The 23,426-nt window shown below is 37.5% G+C and overlaps 1 protein-coding gene across 1 annotated transcript; it reads right to left on the reverse strand.

The window, feature by feature from the left end:
- Positions 1 to 11,029: 11,029 nt before the first annotated feature.
- FAM216B (family with sequence similarity 216 member B) lies at positions 11,030 to 22,757 on the reverse strand. Its single transcript, XM_059681077.1, has 3 exons — positions 22,659 to 22,757; positions 20,042 to 20,162; positions 11,030 to 11,272 (listed from the first exon to the last, which is right to left on the reverse strand). The coding sequence occupies exons 1-3, from the start codon at positions 22,755 to 22,757 to the stop codon at positions 11,088 to 11,090; spliced, it is 405 nt and encodes a 134-aa protein (XP_059537060.1). The 3' UTR covers positions 11,030 to 11,087.
- Between the last annotated feature and the right edge of the window lie 669 nt (positions 22,758 to 23,426).

Below are 23,426 nucleotides of genomic sequence, written 5' to 3' on the forward strand. Positions count from 1 at the left end.
GGCACAGGATAGTTAACAATGACCATTTACGGCACATAGAGGTGGTGTTTGAGGAATAAGATAACAATGCAGCATTCTGTGGTCTTGTGCTCTGGTGGGAGATTGTTCCTGCAGCAGTTGGAAAAAGGGGGTTACTCTGACATTCCAAGGGTTTGTTTCTTAGATGGAAAAAGACAGTAGACAGGCTTAATTAAGGTAAAGATTGACACTTGTCAAGGAAGCTAAAGGCCCAGAATGTGACTACTCACCATGACTTGCTTTTTAGTTAGGAATTTTTATGTTTAGACCATTTGTGTGATTACTTTTGGTTTCTGAGTTTATAGTAGCCACCATGTGGGCCTCCTCAAGTTTGCCAGCTTGAGTATGTGGTCCCTTTTTTTTCTACATCAGTATTGGAAATCTGTCCTCCTAACATGTTCTCAGGCCAAGCTCCTACTAAAAACAGCTCCAGTGATACCCTATTATCTGCCAATTAAAGTTTATTCAAGTTTCTCCATGACCAAGCTATGATTTATCCCTAAACTTATTTCTCATTACTTGTGCCAATATGCTCTTCTTACACATTATTGCTTGTAAACATAATAATTAATAAATATTATTCCCACTAGTTCTCAGATACTGCAAATATGTGAACATATGAATGACTAAATAGCATGAGAAAAACCACTTAATATAGCCCATCTCACCAGGAGATACTTAATCATAAAATTATTATATATATGTGTATATATATATATATATATATATATATATATATATATATATCCCTAATATGGAAATAGACCAAATGGCAGAACAACCAAACAACCAGTTACTATGGGGTGCACTGACCACGGGGGGTGCGCACAGAACATGGCGGGCATTGGCAGCAGGTGGCAGAACACATATATGGTGGGCATCAGCCGTGGTGGGATGGTGGAGCAAGTTAGTGGGGGAGCCAGACCAAAGTGGGGCACCAGTTGCTGTCATTGGGGTGAGCCTCTGGTGATTATAGAAAATCCTTTGTTCCCATGCATCGCAGTCCCTCTGGGCACTCACACCTGCTGCCGGCACTGGCCCCACTTGCACCCGCTGATGGCACCGAGTGATTGGGGCCGGGGCTAGGTGGAGGCACGGAGGATGGGCTGAGACCTGCCTGGTGCCTCGCAGTCCACAGTTCCTTTCAAGGTACACAAATTTGTGCAATGGGCCCTAGTTTTAAAATTATATGTAAGGTTTTAAAAAAGTTCTTTGTTTCAACTAGTGGGACCTCAGTTCTTGAACTTAATTCATTTTAGAAGGCTGTTCAAAGATGAAAACATTTTTTTCTTATTAGAAATAATGTAAATTGAATTAATCAGTTCCAGACCTTCAAATGATTCCCTGTTTTAATCTTTCTTATATAGAGTATATGCCAAATCTATAAATAAACACTTTAAAAACAAAAAGGACATGAAATGTAAATGAAAATTTAACAAAAAGAAATATATAGCAAAAAAATGAAAATTTAATAAAAATATAAGCAGCAACAAGAATATGAAAATATTCACAGCATAATATCCTGAGATATTAACAGTGGTAAACTGACTCATACTTCCATATTCTCTCCTTTGTTGCCTGAGAGATTCATGACTGATTATGCAGGCATCAGCATGAAAAGATTGTTGGGTACAGAAGTGAATTGTTCGAGATGGGAGATGTTCGAGAAACGAGGTTTACCTATATATTAGTTATCTTAAAAATTAAGCTACATTCTAACGTGAATTTCTTTTTTGGCTGTATGCCTGTGATATCGTGATTTATAATAAGAAACATATATTTGGTAGAAGCTCTGTTTCTAGCACAGAGCTCCTAAAACCCTTGGAATTTCTGGTGATGAGAGTGATCAAGGTGTTTTTGCCTATGTTAATGACATGATTTTTGGAAAGCTCTTATGGAGCTAGTGGAGCCAGCCAAGCAATTAGAGCACTGGAACTGAGAGTTTCAACACCACCCCTCCCACTGGCTTCTCCTGAAGTGGGGAAGAGGGGCTGAAGATTGAGTCCAGTCACCAATGGCCAGTGATTTAATCAGTCATGCCTACTAAAGAAGGCCTCCATACAAACCAAAAAAACATGGTGAACACGTAGATGTAGGGACATCTGAAGAAGACGTGGAGCTCTGAGCCCCTCCCATATACCTTGCTCTACACATCTCTTCAATATGACTGTTCTGGATTATGTTCTTTTATAATAAACCAGTAAGCTAGTAAATTTTGCTGAGTTCTGTGAGCTGCTATAGTAAATTAACCGAACACAGAAAGTGGGTGGTGGGAACCTCTGATTTATAGCCAGTTGTCCAAAAGCAAAGGTGACAACCTGGGCTTGCAATTGGCATCTAAAATGGGGACAAGTCTTGTGGGATGACACCCTTAACCTTGGAATCGGATAGTAACTCTAAGCAGATAGTGTTAGAATTGAGTTAAATTTTCTGGTGTCCAAGAATTGCTTGGTGAGGAGAAAACACCCACACACATTAGAACTGCAAGCAGAATCAGAAAACCCTTCTGCTTTTTGTAGAAAAGAACCTGACAGTTTGAACCTCAACACCCAACTTTCTCTTCCCAAAATTAAAGGTCATTTAACTTTTTGATCTTATCTCCTTGTCTGGCTTCATGCATTTCTTGGCTGATATTTTCATCATCCTGGTCACAATGCATTTGACGTACCTCTCAGCTTTTTAAGCTCTCCAACCCTTTTGTTAGGAAATGGAGCCACATTTACTCCCTGCCTTCCACACACCATCTGACTCACAAGTAGCCTCCCCCGTCTTCTCCAACCTCTTTTTCTCTACCCAAGTTTAGATGTGCTTCAACACCCCCCCTAACTTATGGGCCTTTACCTTCTGATCTTTCCTTATTTACATAAATATACAACACAGCACATACTATAACAGCTTATTATATTTAAATAAGTAATAGGTAAGAGTTCAATTTTATTTGACACTGGAAATAAAAGTTTTGTTTGGCATCAAAAATAAATGTAGATAGTCCTCAAATCTGGACCCAACCCAGATATGCTTTCCCTGGACCAGGTACTTTCCCCATATGTCTTGTGAAGCATTTTTCTCTTCCCAATTCTTCTCTGTATTTTTTTAAGATTTTTAATTGATTTTTAGAGAGAGATGAAGGGAGAGGGAAAGAGAGAAACATGTGAGAGGAAAACATTCATTGGCTGCTCCCTGCACACCCACTACTAGGGATCGAGCCCCAAACCCAGCATGTGCCCTGGCCGGGAATCAAACCTGCAACCGCTAGGTACACAGGACGACTCCCACCCAACCAGCTGAGCCACACGGACCATGACTCTTCTCTGTCTTTTATGCCTGTTCTAGTCTGAGTCTTCCCATCAACATCTCTAATTGTCTGACAAATAAATACATAGAAAGCACATGCTCCTCCACCAGGCTGAAGCTCTCTTAGGGCCGAGCTCTCACTGCTTGCTATGATTTTTCTTTTCTTATACAAGCTGGGTTTCAGAAACATCACAGACTTTCAATGGTAACTTGTTAAGTCATTTTGATCATCCTTCCAGACTCATTACATTATTTCTAAAGTAGGAAATTTCTTTCTCTAGAACTCTCTGTTTATAAATAGGAACTCATCTCCTCTCAGGTCTGCCATGCGTCATGAGCCAGGGGGAAGCTTGGGAACTCCCACCATGTACCATCTGAATGTTTGGCTCAGTTACAGTTGGGTAAATTGCTTCTGACTCCACACCTAAGCTGTGATTTCCAGTAGCTATACTAGTAGGGATTTTCTCTACTTCTGATCTGATTGAATTCACTGTGTAACGGGTGTGGTGTGATAGCCCTAATGTGGAGAAAATAAGGGGAAATTCTCTGGAGGTAGACAGGGATTGATTTCCAACATAGGGATTGATTACACTTCAGGCAACCGACTGTAATTTAGAGGGAAAGCAGAGTCAATGAGGCCAATGTAATGGTTTCCTCTACAAGCACTGATGTAATTAGTAACCGATTTTAATTGAAAAGGTGCAGAAACTCTTGGACATGTTCCTATCACTTTCATCACAAACTAGGAAATGGGAGGGAAAGGCAAGCCAGGATTCATTTTGGTGAAATTGTAATGTATAGTTAGTAATACCTAGTCTAGGAAAAATAAATCATTTTAGTAGATTCATGTACTGTTTTAACAAATCATTGGTTTGACCTAGCTTGTAATAAGAACAATAAGCAGTATATTTACATGGGTTATTGAACATTTTTAAGGAGATACTTCTACCCCAATAGCCTCTCCATCATGAAGTCTTTGCTCCTAAATTTTGGCCAAAGTTGCCAAACAGAAATTCATCTTATTAGGGTTAAAGCATCATAACTACTGAAATCATTCCTTAAATGCAAATGGTTGTCACTTTAGAAAATGCAAGTATCACCTGGGATGCTACCCCTCAGATTCTAGTGCCCTGGGTCTAGGAGGGGACCCAATAGCTTGCATTTTCCTTAAGCATCCTCAGTGAACCTGGCATATGAATTGTATTTTGATAGATATTGCTCTCTCTCTATAGATTACATATGAACTAGATATCAATTATTAAATGTTTTAGGCTTATCTAGAATAATTCCCCCCCCCCCAACAGCTGTTGGAGGATTGGAACACAAAAGAACTAAGTTTCAAAAGAGGGTTATGGCAAGGAGAATGTGTCCAGCATGGGGCAGGTATCTGAGAAGACAGGCTCAGACTGGGTATTGAGTCAGGGAGCCTGGATAAGGTGATTATAAGTCAGCATAGGGGGTTGGATGCTTGTGGCAGACAGCAGGACAAAGACTAAAGTGCAGGAATGAGGTATCTAGGGAGGGACTGCATTGGGTTCACTCTCAAAGTCATGCAATAATGAGTGTTTCCTACTCTTTCGCACCCTAGGTGCCTTACTCTTCTTACCTTAGTTGTGACTTTGGTAGATAGCTTCTGAAATGGCTCCCAATGATCCCCACCTTCTGCTATTTATTCCCTTGGGAAATCCACTACTTTTGTGTGTGGGTTGGACCTAGTGACTTGTTTCTAATGAGTAGAACATAGCAAAGATGATGGATGTCACTTCCAAGATTAGGTTATGTAAAGCTGTGACTTTCACCTCTATCTCTCTTTTGATTTCTAACTTTGATGAAGCCAATCCCCATGTATGAGCTGCCCTATTGAGAGGCCTATGTGGCAGGGAACTGAAGGTGACCACCAGACAACAGCCAGTAAGGCACTGAACACTTGGTCCAATAGTTCCCAAGGAACTAAATTCTGCCAACAAGCATAAGAGTGAGGTTGGAAATGGATTCTTCTCTATTTGAATCTACAGATAAGACCACCGAAATCAAGCTGACATTTTGACTGTGGCCTATAAGTAATCTTGAGTCAGAAGCCCCAGCTAAGCCATGCTCAGATTCCTGACCACAGAAACTGTGAGACAGTCAACATTGTTTTAAGTCACTAAGTTTCAGAGGAACATTTTATGCAACAATAGATAACTAATACAATACATAGAGATTTTTGGGGGAGCGCGGGAAATGGTTATCTGTTGGTTGTGAGAAGTTACTAAGGACACACTGAACCCACATAACAGCTCTGTCCAGGGGTGGTTCCTCCTGCAGGTGCTGTTTCTTTTCTTCTTCACCTCTTTAAAATCCTTCCTTCCCCCCCCTCCCCAAATAAGCTATACAGTTGCCTTATCAAGGTTGATTACTAAATTTTGAAAATTCTGTTAAATTTCCAAGATTATTGCCATTGCAACCCCCAATTTATAATGACCACCTTCTCTGAAATTTGCCATGGTTCCAAGTAAGGTGACTATAATTAATAGTGGCAATATTTTTCACCCATCCAAGTTTACTCCTGCTCAGAGGCCACAGTCACTAGAATACAAAAAAAAAAAAAAAAGGAAAGAAAAGAAATGTCTGATATTGCAAGGATGTGGAATAACTAGAACTCTTATAATTGCTAGTGGGAATGCAAAATGGTGTGGCCACTTTGGAAAACACTAAAGTAGTATCTTATAAAGTTAAACCTAAGAGTCAATAATTGTACTTCTAGGTATCTATCTAAGAGAAATAAAAACTTCAGACAAATGTTTACATTAAAATGTTTATAGCAGCTTTATCAATAATAGTCCAAAGTTAGACAACCTAAATGTTCATCAATTAGTAAGTGGATAAGCAAACTATGGTATATCTATACAATGAAGTGCTACTTGGCAATGAAAAGGACCAAACTACTAATACAGGGTGGGGCAAAAGTAGGTTTACAGTTATAAGTATGCAAAACAGAATTTATTCTTATATTTATCAATTATTGTATTATTTTCCACATGAACAACCATAAATTTACTTTTGCCCCACCCTGTATATGCAACATGATGAACCACAGTAGTGTTATGATTGGTGAGAGAAGCAAGACACAAAAGACTATATAATGTTGTTTCAATTATGTAAAATTCTAGAAAGGCAAAACTATAGTGATAGAAAGAAAAGAAGTGATTTCCCTGGGAGAAGAACATTTTCTACACAAGGACACAAGGAAAAATTTTCAATAATGGAAACATTCTATATCATGATCATGATAGTGGTGACATGACTATACATATTTGACAAGAGTCATTGAACTTTAATTAAGTACATTTGTTGCATATAAATTATACCTCAATAAAATTGTATTAAAAATGCTAAGTGGCCACATAAAATAAAGAATTGTAGTAAAGTTCTACTTCTTGTTTTTATAATCATGATATCCACTATTCATTTCAAATCTATTATTTAAATGCAAGAATATATAGTACCACAATGGTTGGAGATCTGTGAGCTGATACCATATAGGTTGGGAGTTCCCAGAATTACTTTCCATAAAGAATAAAATGATTATTAAAAGGAAAGCAATGAAAATTCACTACTTTAACATTTACATATAGACTATTAAAATTAATAGTAACCTCCACATTTGTTTAGAACTTAGACCAACAAAATATTTTTGGGAAAGGAGTATTTTATCACTGGTATTATTTAGAATCATTGCTGGCTTGTGGAGATGACAGAAAGAAGACCAACTTTTAGCTTTATTATTGTTTTTAAATTATTGACAGACAGTGCACCCCTATGGTCTGCAACTGAGATGGACTACTACTCCTGTCACCTGTTCTTGATAAATTACTGGTAATTTTCATCGGTAGCTGTGACTGCCTGGAACCCTGGAATGATATCACAAACTCAGACGACAGTCTGAATTGCAGAGTCTTTGAACACTTTATTATTATTCAACCAGTTTTATTGATTAACTACCACAAACCAGACACTATTCCAGGTTCTAGTAATTTCAAGTGAAATGGTCACTGATCTCAAGAACTTTCTGATGATGTCTATTGACATTGTGAAAGCAAGCAATATAGTCTCCAATAGATCAAAGTAGTAGATTTTTCTAAAAGTAACAGGCTGTCTTCGGTTCCCCATTGATCATCTTTCTCAGTGCCCTCTCACATGAGCATCTTTCTTCTGGCACCATAATCAATCATATTCTTTATAAGTTTTGGTCTGGGGCTTAAGAGGAAGGGTGTTATCTTTTCTGATGGGAGAGTCAACAGGTGGAACTTTCTGGGCCAACTTAGATCTATTTGTCCTTCTTATGGGCCTGTGACATTCACCTGCCAATTAGCTTTTAAATCTTCTATCAGAAAAAAGAAGTTGCTTCTGAGATTTGGGATTCAGGGATGCAGCTCAGAATCATAAGTGACCTCCTTGATATCCCGCATCACTAGCTAAAGTTTACACAGCAAATATCTGTGACAATAATAAAAAAAAGTCTAAGATAAAAGTGCATGCAAGAAGTTTAAAGGGATAAAAGTCCCATCATGGAAAGAATGGGAGGTCAGAATGGGCCAATTTTGGTATGCCACCACCTCTGTTCCTTAGGAGGGCTGCCTTACAGCTCACCCTGTGCCGTTTGATATTTTGTTCTTTTAAATCTACCTAATGATTCTTGACTTAGAATTGTAAAGCTATTAGAGTATCTGAGTCAGGGCCAGCATATGTAGAGGTCAAGACAATTTTTTTTAATTTATCATTATTATTAAAAGTATTACAGATGTTTCACCCTCACCCCCCAGGCCTTCACTGCACTACTGTCTGTGTCCATGGGTTATGCACACATGCATATAAGCTCTTTGGTTAATCCCTTCCTGCTCTCCCCATCCCCCTTCCCTCTGAGAAGAAGATTCTTTATGATTAAGTTAATGAACCTAGTGAGGTCAGCATTGGCTTTCCAAAATCTTTCTGTCAGACTTGAAGTTGGCCAACCATCCTCTTGTTTTTCCTAAAGAAAACTCAGATAAGGTCTCAGAACCAGTATTAGAAGTTTTCAGAATCTCATGACAACTTTTATATTCTCTATGTTAATGGTTACAGAGAGATGGTCATGATCATCAGTGAGGTTTGATGTAGTCAAATTTGTTTATTCTGTTTGTTTTTCTTGTTCTAGGAGACATATCAGAAAAAAATGTTGCTATGAGAAATGTTCTAGATTTAACTGCCTATGCTTACTTCTAGGATTTTTATGGATTTGAGTCTTACATTGAAGTCTTTAATCCATTCTGAGTTTATTCTTATGTGTGGTGTGAGAAGGTGGTGTGGATTCATTTTTTGCAGGTACCTGTCCAATGTCCCCACTTCCGTTTATTGAATAAACTGCCATTACCCCCTTGTATGTTCTTGCCTCCCTTCTCAAATATTAATTGACCATAAAGGCATGGGTTTATTTCTGGGCTGTCTATTCTGTTCCATTGATCTGTATGTCTGTTTTCATGCCAGTGCCATGCTGTTTTGATTACTATGGCATTGTAGTATAATCTGATATCAAGTAGCGTAATTCCTCCAACTTTGTTCTTTCTCCAGATTGCTGTGGTCTTTTGTGGTTCCATATACATTTTTGGAATATTTTTCTAGTTCTGTGAAATATGTCATTGGTATCTTGATAGGAATTGTATTGAATCCATAGATTGCTTTAAGTAGTATGCACATCTTAATGATATTAATTCTTTTTATTCATGAACACAGTATATACTTTCACTTATTTGTATCTTCTTCAATTTAATTCTTCATTGTCTTATAGTTTTCCACATATAGGTCTTTGATATCATTGGTTAATTTTATTCCTAGGAGTGCTTTTTTATACAATTGTAAATGGGGTTGTTTTCCTTTCTGATAGTTCAATATTGGTGTATACAAATGCAACTGATTTGTAGATATTTATTTTGTATCCTGCTACTTTACTGAATTCATTTGCCAACTCTAGTAGTTTTTTGGTGGAATCTTTGGAGTTCTCTACATAAGTATCATGTCAGTTTTGCTTCTCCATTTCTGATTTAGATGCCTTGTCTGACAGCTAGCTAGGACTATGTTTAATAAGAGTGGTGAAAGCAGACACCCTTGTTTATTCCAGATATTAAGAAAACAATTTTATATTTTGCCCATTGAGTATGATGTTGGCTGTGGGTTTGTCATATATGGTCTATATTATGTTGAGGTATGTTCCCTCTCTACCCACTTTGATGAGTGTTTTTATCATAGATGGGTATTGGATTTTATAAAATGTTTTTCTGCATCTATTGATATGATCAAGTTATTTTTATCCTTCATTTTGTTTAAGTGGCATATCACATTATTGATTTGTGGCTATTGTTCTTGATTCTCCAGGATAATTCCCACTTGATCATGGTATATGATCATTTTAATGTATTGCTGGATCTGGTTTGCTAATATTTTATTAAGGATTTTAGCATCTATGTTCATGAGGAATATGGCCTATAATTTTTTTTTTCTTTGTGGTGTCTTTATCTGGTTTTGGAATTAGGATAACGCTGGCTTCATAGAATCAGCTTGGAAGTCTTCCCTCTTCTTGAACTTTTTGGAATAGTTTGAGAAGAATAGGTATTAGTTCTTAAATGTTTGGAAAAATTTACCTGTGAAGTCCAGGACTTTTTGTAAATTACTGTTTTGATTTTTTGAAGTTGTAGTTGTATTATTCAGATTTTATAATTCTTCCTGAGTCAATATTGGAAGTTTGTATGTTTCTATGAATTTATCCATTTCATCCAGATTGTCCAATTTATTGACATATAGTTGTTCATAATATTTTCTTACAATCTTTTGCATTTTTGTGGTATCAGTTCTTACTTCTCTTTCATTTCTGATTTATTTATTTGGGTCCTCTTTTTTCTTAATGAGTCTGGTTAAGGGTTTGTCAGTTTTGTTTATCTTTTCAAAGAATCAGTTGTTATCTCACTTTTTGCTTGTTTGTATAGTCTTATGTGCTTTATTTAAAACCATAAAGGCAGTGGAAAAATTAGACTTAAAATTTGTGTTTTGAAGTTATTCCTTTTTCTGCATGAGTGTATCTTGATTCGCATGGGGGAGATGTGTGCCTGAATTCTCTTACTCATGCCAAGGTCAATTACAGCATATAGAATAAACCCAGATGTAGCAGGTTGATAAGTCTAAGTTTCAAGATAATTCTAAGGGATTGTTAAGTCAGGCAAGATCCAGAAGATTTGGGGCCAAGTTGATTGCTGTTGCTTGACGGGGAAGAAGAGAGACATGGAAATGCACAGTCCAGTTGTGGCTGTGAAGATATGGCTTCGGAAGCCCTGCATGCTCAGTGCTAACTCTGTCTTTGTTTGGGTGTTTTCAATATGTGCAGTGGGTAGCTTTCAAGGGATGGGCACCCAGTGATAGAAGATCTGGCACCCTCTGATGACTTTTCTCCTTTCACTCTTCTTGGGACTTCTCTGGGAGGTTCTAATTCAAAAGAAGCTTTTACTTTGAAGCTTCAAAAGTCATTTTACTCTATAAATTATATGTGGAGTGAAAGGCTTATTTACTCTTAGCTCCATTAAACCTCTCAACTTTTTCTTGTTGGTAAAATTTATGTGCATGGAAGAAAGATTATTTTTATTTGTGGTTTTGTATTACAAGTTTTTATTTATGCTCATTCAACAAATATGCACTAAGCACTCACTAGATGCCAGGGTACGTGAGCAAACTGCCTGTGAGAGCTGTGTAAAGTCATGGTTCCCAAAGGATCAGAGCCCCGCGCTTTTGGTCCTGGGTGGAGCCACAGACACAGGGAGTGCTGATAGACATGTTCTTGTCATGACCGAAGCCCTTCCGGAGACGGTTCTTTGAGGAGCTCCCTTGGCCGAGGCTTTCCTGGTTGAATCTCTAAGTACAGCAGCACAAGCCAAGGCCTCCTTTTGAGTTATATAACCTGGAGGGGGCGGGAAGGGAAGTGAGAGAGACTCTAAGGTCAACAATTTCACAAAACAAATAAGCAAACAACACTGCAAATATTCACAGATTCACAAAATGATATATGCACCCCTAAGTTCAGTGCAGCATTATTCACAGTGGCTAAGACTTGGAAACAGCCAAAGTGCCGTGCGATAGAAGACTAGATAAAGAAGATGTACTATATATACACAATGGAGTACTACTCAGCCATAAGAAAAGATGAAATAGCGTCATTTACAACAACATGGATGGACCTTGAGAACATTATGCAAAATGAAATGTCAGACAGAACAACCTAAGTACTATATGATTTCACTCATATGTGAAATATAAAACTGAAACTTATGAACACAAACAGCAGTGTGGTGGTTGGCAGAGGGACAGGGTGGGGGAAGAAAGGGGCCCTAATATGAGACAACAGGAGAAGATTTGACTTTGGGTGGTGGGCATATGGCCCTATGTACAGATTTTGTAAATTAGTGATCCACACAAGAAACCTATATGTTCATGATGACTAATGTCACCCCAATAAAATGTAATTAAAAACAAAAACACTAACCTCTTTCAGATGTACCATTGTTGAATATGTTCTCCCATACAATGAGTTTTCTTTTCATTTTGTTGATGGTTTCTTTTGCTATGTAGAAGCTTTTAATTTTGATATAGTCCCTTTTTTTCCCCTTTGTTTCCCTTGCCCTAGAAGACGTATTGGTGTAAAAACTGCTATGAGATGTCTGAGATTTTACCAACTATGTTTTCTACTAGGATTTTTATAGTTTCACAACTTACATTTAAGTTTTTATCCATTTTGAGTTTATTCTTGGGTATGGTGTAAGTTAGTGGTCTAGTTTTATCTTTCTTTCTTTCTTTCTTTCTTTCTTTCTTTCTTTCTTTCTTTCTTTCTTTCTTTCTTTCTTTCTTTCTTTTTTGCATGTACCTGTCTAATTTTCCCAAAACCATTTTTGAAGAAATTATCTATTCTACCTTGTATGCTCTTGCCTCCTTGGTCAAATATTAATTGACTGTATTGGTGTGAGTTGATTTCTGGGGTCTCTGATTTATATGCCTGTTCTTGTGCCAATACCAGGCTGCTTTGATTATAATACCTTTGTAGCATAACTTGATATCTGGTATTGCGATCCCTCCAACTTTGTTTTTCTTTCTCAAGAATGCTGAGGCTATTTAGGGTCCTTTTTGGTTCAATATAAATTTTTGGGATATTCTAGATCTGTGAAATATGCTATCATTTTAATAGGGATTACATTGAATCTGTAGATTACTTTGGGTAGTACCCATATTTTAACAATGTTAAAAATTCATTCTGCAAACCACCCACACAATCATCTGGCTAAGACCACTTTTAATAATGCTTTTAAAATATTTTAATGTAGATGGAAATTTTAAAAATCTGGAGTAGCAATGCTTATATTGAACAAAACAAACTTTAAAACAGGTTATATAAGAGACAAGAAAGGTCACTACGTAATGATAGAAGTAGAAATCCAACAAGACAATATAATCTTGTAAACATTTATGCACCCAACATATGAGCACCTAAATATATAAAGCAAATCTTGATGGACATAAAAGGAGAAATCAGTGGTCATAGTAAAAAATGTTAGCAATCTGATATCAATGGATAGATCTTCCAGAAAAAAAACCAACAAGGAAACAGTGGCCTTAACAGTCACACTAGATCAGATGGATCGAATAGATATCTTCTGAGCATTTCACCTCAAGGCAGCAGAATATACATTCTTTTAAAGTGCACATGGAGCATATTATACGATAGACCATATGTTAGGACACAAAACAAGTCTCAATACATTTAAAAAGATTGAAATCATATCAAGCATCTTCTCTGACCATAGTGGTATGAAACTAAAAATCAATCACAGGAAAAAAAACAAACACACACACACAAAAAAAAAACCACACCTGAAAAACACATGAAGACATGGAGGCTAAATAACATGTTACTAAACAATGAACAGATTAACCATGAGATTAAGGAAAAAATATCTTTTGATTTTGAAACAAATAAAATTGAGAACACAACAACCCAAAATCTATGGGTCACAGCAAAAGTATTTTTAAGAGGGACATTCTTAGCAATATGGGCCTACCTGAACAAGAAAAATCTCAAAAAATACATAACTTTACACTTAAAGGAACTAGAGAAAGAACAACTAACAAAGTCCAAAGTGAGTAGAAGGGACAAATTTATAAAGACCAGAGAAGAAATAAACAAAATTGAGAAAAAAACAAACAAACGAAAACCAACAACTTTAAAGATCAAGGGAACCAAGAGCTGGTTCTTTGAAAAGATAAGATTGACACACCTTTAACCAGACTCATGAAGAAAAAAGAGAGAGGACCCAAATAAATAAATAAATAAATCAGAAATGAAAGAGGAGAAGTAACAACTGATTCCACAGGGATTGTAAGAAAATATTACGAATAACTATATGCCAACAAATTGGACAATTTGGATGAAATGGTGAAATTCCTAGAAACATACAAACTTCTAAAACTGACTCAGGAAGAATCAGAAAATCTGAATTAACCAGTGACAACTAAAAAAATCAAGGAGTAATATAAAACAAACAAACTCTTAAAACAAAAGTCCTAGGCTGAACGGTTTCACAGGTAAATTTTCCCAAATATTCAAGAGGAACTAACATCTATTCTTCTCAAACTATTCCAAAAAGTTCAAGAAGAAGGAAGACTCCCAAGCTGATTCAATGAAGCCAGCGTTATCCTAATTCCAAAACCAGATAAAGACACCACAAAGAAAAATATTATATAGGCCAATATACTTCATGAACATAGATGCTAAAATCCTCAACAAAATATTAGCAAACCAGATCCAGCTATACATCAAAATGATCAGACACCATGAGCAAGTGGGATTTATTCTGGAGAGTCAAGTTTGGTATAATATCCACAAATCAATAATGTGATATGCTACATAAACAAAATGAAGGATAAAAATAACTTGATCATATCAATAGATGCAGAAAACCATTTTATAAAATCCAGTACCCATCTATGATAAAAACTCTCATCAAAGTGAGAAGAGAGGGAGCATACCTCAACATAATAAAGGCTATATATGACAAACACACAGCTAATATCATACTCAACCGGTAAAACTAAAAGCATTTCACTTAAGAATGGGGAAAAAACAGGATGTCTGCTTTCACCACTCTTATTCAACATAGTACCAGAAGACATAGCCACAGCTCTCAGCAAGTAGAAGAAATCACAGGTATTCAAATTGGAATGGAAGAAGTAAAACTCTCATTATTTGCAGAAGACATGATACTCTATATAGAGAACCTTAAAGATTCTACCTAAAAATGACTAGAGTTCATAAATGAATTCAGTAAAGTAGCAGAATACAAAATAAATATCAGTTCCATTTGTATACACCACTAATGAGCTATCAAAAAGGGAAACAAAGAAAATAACTCCATTTACAATTGCACCAAAGAAATACCTAGGAATAAATTTAACCAAGGACATAAAACACTTGTACTGAAGAATAAAATCGAAGAAAATATAAGTAAGTGGAAGCATATACCATTACATGAATAAAAAGAATTAACATAATTAAAATGTTCATACTACCCAAAACAATCTATAGATTCAATACAATTTCTATCAAGATACCAATGACATATATCACAGAACTGGATAAGAAACTCCAAAAATGTATATGGAACCACAAAAGAAAAAAACGAATAGCCACAGCAACCTGGAGGAAAAAAAGAACAAAGTTGGAGGAATTATGCCACCTGATATGACTATACTACAATGCCATCTTAATCAAACAGCATGGTACTGGCTTGAAATCAGACATATAGATCAACAGAACAGAATAGAGTGCCTAGAAATAAACCCAAACCTTTATGGTCAATTAACATTTGAAAAAGGAAGCAAGAACATACAATGGGGTAAAAACAGTTTATTCAATAATTGGTGTTGGGAAATTGGACAGATACATGCAAAAGGAATGAAACTAGACCACCTTCCTTCACCACACACAAGAATAAACTCAAAATGGATTAAAGACTTAAATATAAGACTGGAAATTATAAAAATCCTAGAAGAAAACATAGGCAGAAAAATCTTGTATATTTCTCATAGCATTATTTTTCCAGCATATCTCCTTGAGTAAAAGAAACAAAAATAAAAATAAATTAATGGGACTATATCACTTTTGCACAGCAGAGGAAAGCATCTACAGCATGAAAAGACTACCCACTAAAGGGGAGAACATACTCAATAATGATACATCTGATAAGGGGTTAATATCCCCCCAACACAAACCAATTTTAAAAATTGGCAAAGGACCTAAATAGACACTTCTCTAAGGAGGACATACAGATGGCCAATAGACATATGAAAAGTTGCTCAAGTCATTATCATCATACAAATGCAAATTAAAACAGAAATGAGATTACCTCACATATGTCAAAATGGCTATCATCAATAAATCAACAAAAATTGTTGGTGAGGATGTGGAGAAAAGGGAACCCTCAGACACTGTTGGTGAGAATGCAGGTTGGTGCAGCTACTGTGGAAAGCAGCGTGGAGTTACATTAAAACTTGAACTGCCTTGTTACAGAAAAACCAGACAAGAACCAAACTCTGAGAGTTTGGAGTTACACTTTATTCACCGCGGTGGGTTTAGGGAAATGAATCCAAATTTTAAGCAAAGCTACCAGAAGAACTTCCCTTTTTATGGAAGAGCCAGCCCTTTGTGTGCTTGCTGGCGGCGGCCATGAAAACTACACAGTTCTATCCAATTAAAAAATGCACCTGGCATGGCATTGGGTGCATCCTGTCTCTGGCCTACAAGGTCAGACAGCTAAGTTTATTCAAGCAGGCTAGAAAGCAAAGTTTTTTTTGTTTTTGTTTATTTGTTTGTTTTTTTGTTTGTTTGTTTTTTCAGAATAAGAAGCCGTCCAAAGAATAGCAGAGAATTCCAAACAGTAGTTTTACAGAAAAGGGTTTTCCTTCACAGCCTTATGACCCAGTGATTCCATTTTTCAGAATATATCTAAAGAAACCCAAAACACTAATATGAAAAAATATATGCATCCCTGTGTTCATTGCAGTGTTATTTACAATAGCCAAGTTTTGCAAACAGCCCAAGTGTCCATCAAGACTACTTGTTGGTAAAAAAGAAGGAAATCTTGCCCTTTGCAACATCATGGATGGACCTGGAGAGTATTATGCTAAGTGAAATAAGCCAGTCAGAGAAAACAAATACCATATGATTTCATTTATATGGAATCTAATGAATAAAACAAACAAACATACAAACAAACAAAATAGAGACTCATAGATACAGAGAACAGACTTACAGCTGTCAGAAAGGAGGGTGGTTTGGGGTCTGGGTGAAAAAGTTGGAGTTAAATGAAAGACAAACAAACAAACAAAACCTCATAGACACAGACAACAGTGTGGTGACTACCACAGGGAAAGGTGGTGGTGGGAGGTATGAGAGGATAAAGTGGGGATAAATGGTAATGGAAAGAGACATGCCTTCGAGTGGTGAACACACACTACACTATACAGATGACGTATATAAATTTTTTAACCAACGTAACCCAAACATTTTTCAATAAAAAATAAAACATAATAAAATAACTAAATGATAATGCTTTTTAAAAATGCAGATTTCTAGTTCTACTCCAAAGACCTTTCAAATCAGAAACTTAGAAAGTTAGACCTGACATTTTGCATTTTATTAACATACAGAGGTGAAGTTTACATGCAGTAAACTGAATATTCTGCCTCTCTGGTTCACTGGCTTTTAAGTAGTTTTACTATGCAAACAAAATTACTAGACGATGTTTCAGCAATGCTTCTAACAATCATTGGGACCAGCTGAATCCTGGCTCTTCCATTTATTAGTTGCATTACCCGGGTCAAATTTTTTAACTTATCTATGTCTCAATATTCTCTTCTGTAAAATGTGGGTAATAAAGGCATCTACCACGTAAACATGTTTAAGTTTTAAACAAGGTAACACATGCAAAGTGCTTAGAATAGTAGTTTGTACATAGGAAGTCCTAAAAACAGATAGCTACTCTTATTGTTTTTGTTATTAAATCACTTGGGGAAAAAACCATCTTTTTCTTTTGTGCAAATATAGAAACAACAGTATAACTAGATGTGCTAATGCCAAGTGAGTAGTTTTGTTACAGGCACCCCAAACACCAGGAAAGGTGTTACGGGACAGGCCCCTGAATTGAAGGGAGAGAGCTGTCCGCTCATGAATGAAAGGGCGAGTCGTTGCGGGGCCTACGTGGGCCGGCCACCGGGCCCCATGAGGCACAGCCTGACCACGCTGCTGGCGGCCTCGGGCACTGACTCCCCAGCCCACAGCGGGAGCCCGGCGCAGGCCGCCACCCGCCCGCCGCCCCTGGACTGGACCCACGCGGCAGCAGCAGCAGCGGGGCAGGTTGCGTGCCCTCGCCCGAGGAGACGGAGGAGGAGGTGATCGCCGGCGCCCCCGGGGACGAGACGGAGGACGTGGACTTCCTGTCTGGGCTGGAACTGGTCGATCTGCTGGACCCCCAGCAACCGGATTGGCCCCTGGAGCCCGGGCTCAGCTCGCCCTGGGGGGGAGCTAGGACTGCGCCCTCCATCTTGCCCTGGGTCCTCCATTTTTGGGGCAGCCGCCATGTGCTCAGGAGAGTACCTTCTTCCCGGAAGCCCAGGCCCCTGCTGGCCACGCCTGGGATTTCTTTAAACTAACCAATGACAATCAAGGGACGTGCGCGCCATAGAGATGACCACATCCTGTGTAACAAGACCCAACTCGCGCCTGGCCAATCGGCGGGGCCCACAGTCCCCTCCCCTGCCCTTACTATAAAACCCACAATCCCATCAGGCCTCGCTTTCTCAGCCACTGGGCTTACCGTTGCATCAGTGAGTGTGGTCGGGGAGCCGAACTAGTTTGAAATGAAGGACTCTTTGCTTTTGCATCGGACTGGCTGGCTCCCTGGTGGGCTTTTTGGGAACCTTGAAATCTGGGCACAACACTGGGTTCTTGTCTTCTGGTATGAGTTCAAATGAGTGACTCCAGATTAATTGTGTTACAGTGAATTTATTAAGAAAGTAAAGCATGCAAATTTGTTAAAGAAGTAAGGCAAGCATAACTATCATCTGGCATGAAGCACAGATGGATTCTCTGCTCATCTGAGGAGTGAGTGTGGTGGGGAAGGGAGGTGCCTGCCTCATATACTTTTCTCTCTATAGATTTTAAATTTCCTATGCTAGATATCCAGGTATAGGTTAACTCTGAAGGTCTCTTTCCCATTTACTTTGTTATGGTTTTTCCAGGATGTATGAGAAGCACTTGGTAATTAAATCCTCTGAGACTGCTGGCTTCTCTGTTTAAACAGTGAGATGAGATAAGACTGTATTCTTTCTTCCTCTTGGCTTTTAGTTAGTTTCAGAGTGATTTAAGCTATGTATTCTCTAGGTGCATTAAGATTCCTCTTCCTCTTCCCCCTCTCCTTCCCACTCCTTTCTTAATTCTTTTAGTTAGTGAGGAGGGGTGTTTAGCCATTTGCTCTCAAGTGTCCTTGGTTGGGGAAGATAATGGCTTGTTATTTACAAGCTACCTGCAAGCCCCCCAAACTGTTGGGCCTTTTGTAATTTTCTTGTCTCAGTTTCCCTATTCCACTTGCTTAAGAGTTTTCTTAGCTTCTCACTATCCTGTAACCTTTTAGAATAAACAAACAAACAAACAAACAAACAAATAAAACTCTATGGGAGTTAGGAGAAGAGTGTAATAGAGGGGAGCTGAAGACAAAATATTTTTGAGAAGAAAAGAGATTTAACAGCAATTACACCTTTCTGTAGGTTGTTGTTTATGATCTCTAAGGTCTTTCACAACCATTGTTTCACTTGTGCTTATGAAATCCCATGAGGTTCATAGATGAAGAGAGTCAGTGGAGCAGAGGGACGACAATGCATGAGTTTTGTAGGTGATCGTCCTAACTGACATGCGCTCTCTGGGTTATCTTGATCAAGTTTTGTAACCTGCGGAGCTACAGTTTCCCACAACTGTTAAGTGGGAAGAAAATGAGAAAGTACATGTAGAGCTCCAAGCACAATATCTGGAACATGGTAAATGCTCAACAATATAAATATTCCTGTTTTGAGTAAACCAAGTCTCTGAATTTATGCAACCAGCAAGGGGCTGAGCTGTGGTTTAAGCCTAGCCAGTGGTCAGCAAACTCGTTAGTCAACAGAGCCAAATATCAACAGTACGATGATTGAAATTTCTTTTGAGAACCAAATTTTTTTAAACTTAAACTATATAGGTAGGTACATTGTTATTAACTTAATTAGGGTACTCCTAAGGCTTAGGAAGAGCCACACTCAAGGGGCCAAAGAGCCCTGTGTGGCTCGCGAGCCACAGTTTGCTGACCAGGGCTAGACCATCTGCCTGAGGCTATGGCTGTTTCTACTAGATCAAGTTCCTATAAATCTCAGAGAACTATCATCTTATAATAATCCATCCTCTTTAAACCCTCTTAATTTACCCATAGAAACTTTCTTTCTATTGTCAGGTATAACTTTTTGTAAACTATATTGGTAAAATAGCTTGCTGGAAGAGAACATTCTACTTGAAATTTTTTCAGGAAACTTGACTTCTGGCTGCAGTGTACTAGTCCCTTCCTGAGGTGCGTGATGCAGGTCAAGTAGTTAAACTCACCAAGCAGCTGCTGGTGCTGAAGGGTGTGAATATAGCGGGTCTTCAGGGCCTCCCACTGGGGCCTGGAGTTGTAAATCTTCATGATGCTGTAAAAGTAGCGCTGCTGCCCTCGAGTCAGGTCCTATCAAAGCACAGCAAGTGATTTTGATGAGTTGGTGGAGTTTATAGAATTAAGAGTTGATGTGTGCAAAGCTGGCTTTCCTTCAAATAAGATGCCTCTCTCTCTCTTTCTCTCACTCTGACCATATATATAAAACAATTGGAAAAATAGCAATTGGGGAGTTTCCTTCCTTAGTTTAATTAAACAATCTTCCACTGGCCTGTGTAAAGGTGAAATGCCTAAGTAAGATTCTAGTAAGTAGGTCAAAATGTTGGGCTGAGGAAGTTCCAAGGATTTTTTTAGTTTGAATTCATTTATTATAGTCCTTTTTGAGGAAGGTAGGCTGTGAGAATCTACACAGGTCCTGAAGTATGCCAGGCATCTGGATGGGTAAAAGGAGAACTTTCCACTGAGAGTTGTCAGTGAGCAGGGGAAATAAGCAGATGAAGAGATGGGCAATGTGATAAGGGTTCAACAGGGAAAAAACAAACTGCCTGCAGCAGTCAAGGAAACTTTCTAAATGAGATGATTGACATATCTAGTCTTTAGGGTGAGCAGGAAGTCCTCAAAGGGACCAGAATCCTGGTTCTAAAAGTCATCACCGTCACCTGGTACTTGTTAGAAATGCAGGTTCTCAGGCCCCACCCCAGACCTATAGATTCAGAAATTCTGGGGGTGGGGCCCAGCACTCTGACTTTAACAAGTCCTCTGAGTAATTTTGATACATGCACACTAATATTTGAGAACCACTGACTAGAAGAAAATGAAGGGCTAATGAGAAGGAGAGAGTGGTACAATTTTTCTTATAGGACACAATATATCTGGATATGCTGGGAAGCAGACTTTTCCTTTACTTCAATTGGAACATGGAGTCTGAGCTGGAAAAGGCTGTAGAGTTAGGCAGGGGAAGATCATGGAAAACTTTTATGCTTCATTATTACCTTTAAAAAAATGAGGAACCATTGAAGGTCTTATTTAAGGCAGTGACTCTCAACAGAAGTAATTTTGACCCTCAAGAGACATTTGGCAATGTCCGGAAATTTTTGGTTGTCACAAATGGTGAGAGGGAGGAGAGATGCTACTGGCATTCATTGAGTAGAGGCCAGGGATGCTACTGAACATCCTCAGTGCATGAGACAGCCTCCAGCTCTTATGACAAAAAATTATCCAACCCAAAATGTCACACCTTAAGCTGATCAGATTTGCATTTTAGAAAGCTCATTCTGGCCCTGCTGTGGAGAACAAGTTTAAAGGAGGACAGACCATTGGCATGGAGACCATTAAGAAGGCTGCCACATATGCTAGGGAGGAACAAAATAGGTCTGGGCATCAATTACTATGATACACCAAATATTTCTTACATGCTTATTATATGCAGATGGGAAAACTGAGATAGAGGCATCAACATTCTAGAAAAATCAAGATAAAATAAGTTCACCCAGACCAAAAAAATTCAAAACAGTGACAGAATTTTAAAAACTAGTTGAAATTGCTGTAATAAATCCAAACTTAAGATAATTATTTATAAAAATAAAGTGACTTTTATCTATTAGAAATTTTATATGGAGTTGAAATATTTGTTAGAAAATTTGTATGCAGTCAGTTTCGTTTTGTTTTAGGTCCAGAGTGAAAGTAGCAAAACCAAGTACTTCACAATTTGAGACTTCATTTCAACTTCACAGTTTCTAAATTAGGTGTTTTACAAGATAATATATTTGAAGAAGAAAATGGATTCCTAATTTAGCCTTTTTAAATGATTGACAACAATATAAGATGAAAAACCCAAGCCAATTTCAAGAGCAAACTCCAAAATGCAATGAAAGTTTCCATTATATAAAGATAAAACCTTAAAAGTTATGGTTTTATTTAATAAGATGAAAAAGTCTACTTATTTTTCTTACTAGAACTATCAACTTCAAAATAAGAAGTAACAGTAACTTTCTAATATTCTTATCCAGTTGCTTAATCCTCCTTAAGAAGATGGCAGAGAACTGAAATGTTTAATAAGAGTATTTATGAGAATGGCTTTAACTAATTTTGAAAGGAACTAACATGGCTTTCTAGCTAGGAGCAAGAGTGTAGTCAACCAGCAAGTTTACCATGACTGGATGGGTGTAGGGTTAAATTTCCATACTCATTTATTCTGTCACATGCAGTCAACATGCTCTGAAGGCCTACATTGGGCTCAATGTTTTCCTAAATCAGTGATGGCGAACCTGTTGAGCATTTTGAAAAACTCTAACTTAACTCTGGTGCCGTGTCACATATAGAAATTTTTTGATATTTGCAACCATAGAAAAACAAAGATGTATATTTTTGATATTTATTTTATATATTTAAATGCCATTTAACAAAGAAAAATCAACCAAAATAATGAGTTCGCGTGTCACCTCTGACAGGCGTGTCATAGGTTCGCCATCACTGTCCTAACTGCTAGGTAAACAAAGACATGGAAATTCCTCAGGCCTTGAAAAAGATACAGACAAGGTCTAGTCATCTGTGAATAACATGCTGTACCTTCATTAATGAAGTGTCAAAGGCAGAGGGAGGGACTCGAATGCAAGGAATCTGCGGCACTTTCTGAAGCTTTTGCTGTCTTTTCCATTTTTCTCCCATTCTTTATCCTGTAACTCCAAGGAACAACAAAGCATAGCATAAAACTGTACTTGTTTAACCAATTTTGAGAATATACCTAAGTAAATAAGTAAGCAATTAAATAAATAAATAAAAAATATTATGTATTTCAAAGGAGAAGAAATTTTCTCACATGTTTCAAAGTAAGGGACCTCATCAGTCTGCTTTAGTTCTGTGCTTTTCCCTATTCTCATTCATATATATATATATATATATATATATGTATATATATATATATATATATATATATATATACATATATATATATATATATTTTTTTTAATTGACTTTTTGAGAGAGAGGAAAGAAGAGAGAGGAAATATTGATTTGTTGTTCCACTTATTTATGCATTAGTTGGTTGATTTTGGTATGTGCCCTGACCAGGGATCAGGGATCAAATGCACAAAATTAGCATATTGGGATGATGCTCTAACCAATTGAACTACCAGGGCTAAATTCTCATACCTTTTTTTATGGGAAGACTAATTCAGAGCCCTATGTTTCTCTGCTTAACTATGTTTGAAGCAAGTGGGTTGTAGAGCCATACCACGTCAGAGTAGTTACTTCTTGAAATTTTCAAATAATATTTTCTCTGATTCTAAAATTAATGACTGTTATTATGGAAAATTCATAAATAATTAAAATTTGAAG

The sequence above is a fragment of the Myotis daubentonii genome, chromosome 2 (assembly GCF_963259705.1).
Source record: "Myotis daubentonii chromosome 2, mMyoDau2.1, whole genome shotgun sequence".
Lineage (NCBI taxonomy): Eukaryota > Metazoa > Chordata > Mammalia > Chiroptera > Vespertilionidae > Myotis > Myotis daubentonii.

What these genes read in the sequence shown, in the direction of transcription:
- FAM216B (XM_059681077.1), bottom strand. Translation starts at nt 22,757, where the DNA reads ATGGGAGAAAAATGGAAAAGACAGCAAAAGCTTCAGAAAGTGCCGCAG. An exon ending in TTGACACTTCATTAATGAAG is followed by an intron (nt 20,163 to 22,658) that starts GTACAGCATGTT and finishes GTGCTTTGATAG; the next exon opens with GACCTGACTCGAGGGCAGCA. An exon ending in TCAGCACCAGCAGCTGCTTG is followed by an intron (nt 11,273 to 20,041) that starts GTGAGTTTAACT and finishes CGCCCCCTCCAG; the next exon opens with GTTATATAACTCAAAAGGAG.